At 44.8% G+C, this 8,154-nt stretch overlaps 1 protein-coding gene across 1 annotated transcript; it reads right to left on the bottom strand.

Moving 5' to 3' along the window:
- Positions 1–1,455: 1,455 nt before the first annotated feature.
- RNF4 (ring finger protein 4) lies at positions 1,456–5,677 on the bottom strand (the record flags this gene model as incomplete). Its single annotated transcript, XM_082052181.1, has 4 exons — positions 1,456–1,747; positions 2,094–2,283; positions 4,442–4,571; positions 5,620–5,677. 4 exons carry the CDS (start codon positions 5,675–5,677, stop codon positions 1,598–1,600), a joined length of 528 nt encoding a protein of 175 aa, XP_081908307.1. The 3' UTR covers positions 1,456–1,597.
- Positions 5,678–8,154: the final 2,477 nt, after the last annotated feature.

An 8,154-nucleotide genomic window follows, 5' to 3' on the forward strand; every position in this document is an offset into this window, starting at 1 on the left:
CCCACAGGAACATGTCCAGGCGGGTTTTGAATGTCTCCAGAGAAGGAGACTCCACAACCTCCCTGGGCAGCCTGTTCCAGTGTCTGTCACCCTCACTGAGAAGAAGTTTTTTCTCAAATTTAAGTGGAACCTCTTGTGTTCCAGCTTGATCCCATTACCCCTTGTCCTATCATTGTTTGCCACCGAGAAGAGCCTGGCTCCATCCTCGTGACACTCACCCTTTATATATTTATAAACATTAATAAGGTCACCCCTCAGTCTCCTCTTCTCCAAACTAAAGAGACCCAGCTCCCTCAGCCTTTCTTCATAAGGGAGATGCTCCACTCCCTTAATCATCTTGGTTGCCCTATGCTGGACCCTCTCCAGCAGTTCCCTGTCCTTCTTGAACTGAGGGGCCCAGAACTGGACACAATATTCCAGATGTGGTCTCACCAGGGTGGAGTAGAGGGGAAAGAGAACCTCTCTCAATCTACTAACCACCCCCCTTCCAATACACCCCAGGATGCCATTGGCCTTCCTGGCCACAAGGGCCCAGTGCTGGCTCATGGTCATCCTGTTGTCCACCAGACCCCCAGGTCCCTTTCCCCTACACTGCTCTCTAATATGTAACAAAAAATATGTTAACAAAAGCTCTGTAGACAGCATTGCGCCACCTGTGAGCATCGCCCCCGAGCTGTGTCACCACCATGGGACACCTCACCCAGGCAAGTCCAGGTTTAAGCTCTGCAACCAGGACACGACGGCTCCTTGCAGCAGCTCCAGCCCTGCTCGGCTGATCCAGCCAGTGTGCACCAACACTTAACCCCCGGTGATTCCCCTTTGCCACCTGGCTGCTCCCACGCGGCTCGGCTGCAGCCACATCTCTGCACTTTGCTCTGTATATCCAGTTTCTGGCTCATGATGCTCCAGCACTGGTCCCCACTCCATAGCATTGGTTTCCACTCCAGCCCCCAGGACCATCCTCCCCACTCATCTCACCCTTCACTCCAGACATCGCAGCACCACGAGCAGCCCCCAGGTTACATGTCCCACCTAAACCCTGGACTGTGCTTCTGCTCCAGCTTCCCAGCCCAGGACTGGCCCTGGACTTCATCTTCTTTCATACTCACTCCTTCTCCTCTCCAAAAATCTGGTCCAGAATCAGACCCCAGGTGAGAACACCTCTCAGCAACCGCTGTGTGCTTCATCCTGCGGAAATGTCTCATTGACAGCAGAGCAGGGGGTGGTTCTGATGGATCTGGTATTTCAGCAGGAGCAGATCAAGGGCTTAGCTGAAGTAGTAAGGACCCACACACCACAACAGCCTGTGTGTCTACAAAGCCTCCTGCTTAAAAAACTGATTGCTGGTTAACAGCTGGTTGTTTTATTGCATTGCTGTGGTTGCCAATTAATATAGATTTCACATTTTAACCAGGGACATAAGAAGAAGCAGCTTGGACCATAAAAAAGCTGTCCATGTATGTACAAGTTATTCTCCAAAAAAATCAGTTTTATTTGGATGTGTGCACAACCTGCTGTTCTTTAAGTCTTCAGAGCACTGAAAACATGTCCTTTTCTCCCAAAATCTAGTTGAGTCTGTCCTGAGAAACAAAAGAACTCATATATAAATGGGATGATATTGTCTGTGAGTGAGTTTCTTCCTGCAGGTTGGGCAGGAGTTGGCATTCCTAAGGGAATCGCGGAGGCACTGGCTGCAGAAGACGTGGCCGCATTTGGTCGACACAATCAGTCGTCCACTTTGCACAATCTGGAAGAAAAGAAACCACAACTGGTATCTGGAGGAGAGAATTCAACAGCTCTGCTCTGTTGGCACCAGGCAAACAAGACCCGGAGTATCTGGAATCAGCACATTGCTACTTTAGTGATAAGGAACCCAAAGATCTCTCAGGGCCGTCTTGGGAGCTGTTTCTCCCAGGACACACATCACTAAGAGATGAGTGTGAGTTCCAGTCTGGTTTCACCCTCAGTCCAAGGTGTGTGCTCCAAGGCAGCTCTCTGCAGCACCCGCAGAACCCGACAGCGTCGCGCAGCTCAGCCTGCGCCCCGTCCTCCCTCCCACAAAACAGAAACGATGCCAACACGCGGATCCTCACCTCGGAGTAGCCGTCCATGCAGATGGGACAGCTGACGGTACCAGACGGCCTTGCGGGAGAGAGAACAGAACCACACAGAACAGGCGCCATCAATTTCACCGTGCACTGAGGGCCACCGATACACAAAATGTCACGTAGCCACCCACCTGCACAGACTAGCCCTGTGCAGTACCCGTATGGCAGTATTGATCTTCACCAGGTCATTAGGAGCTTTGTAACAAAAGCACCTGCCTGTCCTTTGGAAACTATTCATTCTGGAAGTGAAAGAGGTTGCCAGAAATTAAAATATCCCCTATTGTAACTTAGCAACATCCCAGCCCAGTAACAATTCCAAGAGCTCCGTCCTTGTAAAACGAGTGATTATATGAACCACATTTTCCGACTCCTTGGCTGTGTCTTTTACATATTGCAAGCATTTCAGCATCTCTCAAGTTGTACCATAAGATACATTATATAACTATTTCAGGAACAACTTAACAGAAGTTTGTGTTGGGGCTTACAGCTTTTTTGGAATGAGCTTTCTTCTAGAAATGCAATTATATTTTAAGTCTGAAGTTTGTGCACAGTAACCAAACAGAAAAGTTTGGGAAAAAAATCAGTTTCTGCTGTGTATCAGAAATTAGACTTCAGAAAGACACTTTATCTGTCACATACGCATCATTATATGTTGGTTCATCTTCACCAGTGCTAATCAGTATGCAGATGCTCAAGTGTTGCTGGCCAATTAATCCAAGATTTCTGCTTTGTTGTTGATTCTCTGTAAATTAATATTGATAAATTAGATATATTCTAAAATATATATAGGCCTGGAAGTATGAAATGTATGATTCTAAGTAGTCTATAACTTTCTTTCTTAGTTCCTTCACTGCAACACAGGCTATGAAAGCCTGTTGCCATTTTTTTATTCAAAGCAGATATTCCAGTGCTCAAAGTGATAATTAAAATTATTATCAACTTTGGGCTTACAGAAATTCTGCATCTGGAAAAAAAGAAAAGAGATTTTGAAAGGCTTTGATCTATTTTATTTAAGATACTTTCTACAAGCTCTGATAGTGACAATCAAACACAGATTGGATCCATTCTCTAAGGCTCTGGCCAGATAATTTAGCACTGTCCTGTGCCTTTTGGTAAACGCAATTTCAATCCAGGCTGCTCAAGTTTGTTGGAAAAGAAAAAAAAGAACTGAAGTTTAGGACAATTCCATTATCAACCATAAGACGTCAACTCACCTTCAACAATCTTGCATCAATGTACATGGGAAGGGAGAGAAAAAAAGAATACAATTAGCCTTTGGAGTGCACCCCTAGTACTACATACAAACACTAGATAAGCTCAGGTAACAAACTGAAGTAGTTTGTACCACAGTTTTGTACCATTGTTTGTACCACAGTCAGTTAGAGTTGCGCTTGCCATCTCCCTGACAGGAGACATTGCAGCTCAACTCCTCATATTTGTGAAGTCAAAGACTATCTGCTCTCTCCTTCGTTGGCCTATGCCTTTGATACATCTGGAATAGCTTCAGCTTCAAGTTGCATCTACTTATATTACCCACGGCTGGTGTATATTCTCCCCAAGTTTTGGAGCAACAAGGTATTTCAGATCACCCTCTTGCTATTGGCAAGTGATGCTCATAGATGTCAATATATTCATAGGTCCATTTGGGTTTTAATGTGAAATCTGTGTAAAGTGGTAAATCAGAGTAATGTTTTAACCCTTTAAGTCAGGCTACTTGTTCAGATGCCAGAAGACAAGCCCAGAAAGTACCTAAGGCCTTGGTAGACTATGACCCAAACCTTGTAGGGATCAAGCCTAAGTTTTACTGCCACATTCATGACATCCATTTCCTTTTACTGTATAGATCTTCAAATACAGGTCACATATGTATTTCAATAGAGTTTGCCAATGCCATAGCATTCAGTCTTCCAGATTCTTCAAGCTTATTAGTTATCAGTAGGATTCTTCATAATCATACTGCACCATGACAGGTACACCAGACTTCCTCTGGTCTTAGCCTAACATTGCTGAATGAGTGATCTGTATCCTTAGAGAACATCATAGATGAAATGCACTTAGCATCATGTCTACACAATGAAAAGACATATGATTACCTCTAGCCTGGTCAAACTGGTTAAATTATTGTACAGACATTTAACCAGCCCTTTTTCAAGAAAATACCCAATGTATATTTACAACAGCCTGGGAAAACAAGGCTGTATTGCTGTGCCCAGGAAGGGTTTTGCTAAGCAGCAACTCCTGAGCAGTTTCTGTGTTGGCTTTCAGGCCTTGACAAGCCAGCTTTGAACTTTAAACTTATCCCTAAATTCAGATTCTATCAGGGAGCACAATACACAGCTAATTTAACCACAACATTTAGACAAGCATGCCATTCACTACTTACCACAACAGAATCATTGTGAGTCAGATCAACGACTACAGGATCTGAAGATTCACATGTGAGATCTACTACTTCTTCACCAACTTAAAAACAGAATGTTAGACTCAAGATCAGAGACTGCAGAGGAATGAAGTTGCCTGACACTGTATAACAGGCTGAAGTATAATTCAACCTTCCCCTGTCCCTGTACTAGTCGGGAAGATTATCCAACATTTCATTCAAGCTTTGCCCTCAGTCACGTAGGGCATCACCACCGCTGTCTTCTGCATGTTGCAATGCAAGAGGAACAGGAGCTGAACTCCTCGTGCAGTTCTGTTGTACAACAGCTTGTGGGAGGTACACAGCAGATCATTCAGCTAACATGGGGGAATGCTTATCACACAGAACAAAACATGAATCATTTGGGATATAATAATCTTACAATACTGTGCTGTAAATGTTCCCTTGAGGGACAGGGCACAACTCGTGACTAACTTTTAATTATCTATTAAAAACTTGGGAGTTCCCAAACATCATTTCCCACTACCCGAAGTGGCAGCTGCAGTGAGTCCCTGCTCATCAGACCAAACATTCAGATGTTTGAGCAGCACTTGAGTACCTTTCTTACCCAACTCATCTATGACAGGTGGCGAATCTCAGTAAGAAACTGAAACATCAGCATCTAAAGCACCTCAGTAAGAAACTGAAACTGAAACAGTAACTCAGTAACAATATTCAGGAAGCAATTGGACAACGCCCTGAGACACATGGTGTAAACATTGGGGTTGTCCTATGCAGGGACAGGAGTTGGACTTGATGATCCTTGTGTGTCCCTTTCAACTCAGGACATTCTATGTTTCTGTGAAATCCCAGCTCATCAGACCAGATATTCAGATGTTTGAGCAGCACTTGAGTGCCTTTCTTATCCAACTCATCTATCACTTGTGGTGAATGTATTGCACCTCAGTAAGAAACTGAAACAGTTGTCAGCAGGCTTGTTGTTTCTAGAGGCCATACTAGAGGCTTTCTATAATCACAGGGTTCCCTCCTTCCCAGCAAAGGGCCTAGAAACTGGCAAAACTCCACATTAAGTGGGACCCCCAACCCTCCAGAAGCAGTTTATGCTCTTACCAGGTATAAAAGCAAGCTTACCACTTTCTTCAAGTTCTATTGGCTCTGCTTCTGAAGCCATTTCTGCGGTGGAAGCCATCACCCTGTTTCGTCTCTGAGCTTGCCTAGAATTAACTGCTCCTCCACGGTGCTTTCATTGGGTCTAAGGAGAACAAAGCCTTAACATTTCCTTACAGACTAATGTTAATGTGGCTCTCATCTTTGCAGCACCAATGAAACCACACAAGGATACACCAAACACTCCCCTGGCAGGCTGTAATATGCATCCTATGGTGGCGTGGGCCTAAACACATCGCATCCAGGAAACGTCATCACCTCAGGTCTCTTACCAATTGGGTCGCAAAGGAAAAACATATTGTGGTGATTTGTAAATGGGAAGACTGGTTCACAGTTCTATCAGATGTTGGCTTCTAGCAACCATGGCAGTCAGTCATTGCAGGGGTTTTGCTCACTTTGTAAACACTTCTGAACTATTCCTAGCACCTAGAGAGATCAAAAATCTCAGCTATCACAGAATATGGAGTTATATGAACTTGTAATACGCTTGTGTTCCAGAATATTTACTACAGACTCTTAAAAACATTTGTATAGCTACCATGAACAACAGGTTTTAAGAATCTGGTTGGCACTGAGGAGTAAAATACTTATTGTGCTCATGGTCTTTCTTGATCTAAAACCACAGAAAAAGCAAGAGGCACGAATACAAAAAGATAATAATTGCAAGGAAGCCCCAAGTACCAATTCTTTAGATTCCTTTTGGTAGCATACGGTTGAAAGTCCAGATTTCTCAGGGTCGGAGAACGATGCTCTTCCAAACCTACAAGAAAAGGAGAGAGAAGATCACCCATCCGTAACGCTTGTTCTCTTCCATACACCCCCTCCCCAAGATTCCCATTCCTGAGTCACCGGGTTTTGTCAAAAGCTGGAGGGAAGTCCCAGGGTTTGGCATTTGAGCCTCAGACACCTGCTGCTGGGCCTGAAGTCTCCGTCAATCTTATGCATTTCCTGAACTAAACACCAGAAGAAGCCAGGCTGCCAGCAAACTAGAAAAATGCTAAGGCGTCCCAAAGAAGTTTAACTGAAAAGCAATGATTGACTCTCGATGCAATGTTTGTGTGTGGTACTGAAGTTCACAACTCAAAGCTTTCTCATGTTGAAATTACTCTGTGTCCAACTCACAATGAGAAGCCGGGGGGATGCAGTTGGGGGAGGCCCCAAACAAGTCAAATAACTAGTTTTAGATGACAAGGCATTACCAATCAGTAGGGAGTGGGATGTAACGGCACTGACGGTCCATCATAATCTTGAACTAAGGGAAGCCCGACTTTTTTTCTCTTATACTTTCTCTCGGTATTTCTTAAGTCATGAGTTTTCAAGCCCAAAGATACATTTATATGCAGTTTTAAGCAACACAAGACGCCGCTCATCCACTTTCTCCTGCTTTTTTGTTTTAGAACTGGATTGTAAAAGCTAAAGAGGTGTAAAGAACACATTGGCCTGATACTTGTTGAAGATGGTCACCTGACTAATAGGGATGAAGAAAAAGTGGAGGCATTGAACGCTTTTTTGTTTTTCCTCAGTCTTCAGTAAATACTGATAGAGCTTGGGCTGCCGGGTCCCCTGAGTTGGAGGAGCACAAGTGTGGGAACAGTGGCTTTCCGTTGTGGACACCGACGTTGTCAGCGATCAGCTGTGTCAGCTGAACGTTCACAAGACCACGGGGCTTGCTGGGATTCATCCCAGAACATGGAAAGAGCTGGCGGATGTCACGGTAGAACCCTTCCCCATCATCTCCCAAAGGTTTTGGAAGTCTGGGAGTCTGGTGACTGGAAGCTCTCCAGTGTTACTCCAGTTTACAAGAAGGGTGTGAGGGAAGACCCAGGAAACTACAGACCTGTTAGTCCAACCTCAGTGCCTGGAAAAATGATGGAGAAGATCATGCTGGCTGCTGCTGAAAGGTGTTTAGAGAATAATGCAATCATCATCAGGAACTGTCAACACAACAGAAAAGTCCTGTTCACCTAAGCTGATTTCCTTCTACAATAAGGTCACCTGCCTCGTGGATGAAGGGAAGGTGGTGGATGTAGTTTTCCTGGATTTTAGTGAGGCCTGGGATAGTGTCCCTCACAGCATCCTTCTGGACAGGCCGTCCAGCTGTGGGACAAGCGGGTTCATGGTGCGCTGGGTGAAGAGCTGGCTGGAAGGCAGAGCTCAAAGGGTTCTAGTGAATGGGGAACATCTGGCTGGTGACTGGTGAGCAGCAGTGCTCCTCAGGGCTCAGTTCTAGGTCTGGTTCCTTCCAGCTGGAAAGAGTCCATTCTATCCCCAAATCAAAATCAACATGCTTGCTTTCTTTTTCCTTGGACTACCTGTTCCATGCCAGACTTAGTGATCAGTGAGCCCTCAGGCAGCTCCTCTGGCCACAGCAGACGACATTTTCAGAACTGTTATGTGTAACTCCCTCCCCAAATATGAACAATCAATTTCAATTGTTTTAAAAAAGATTTCTGCTATGCATAACAGCAAATGCTTCAAAAAAAACAACCACCTACACTT

The sequence above is a fragment of the Streptopelia decaocto genome, assembly GCF_964273445.1.
Source record: "Streptopelia decaocto genome assembly, chromosome: 4".
Classification (NCBI taxonomy): Eukaryota; Metazoa; Chordata; class Aves; order Columbiformes; family Columbidae; genus Streptopelia; species Streptopelia decaocto.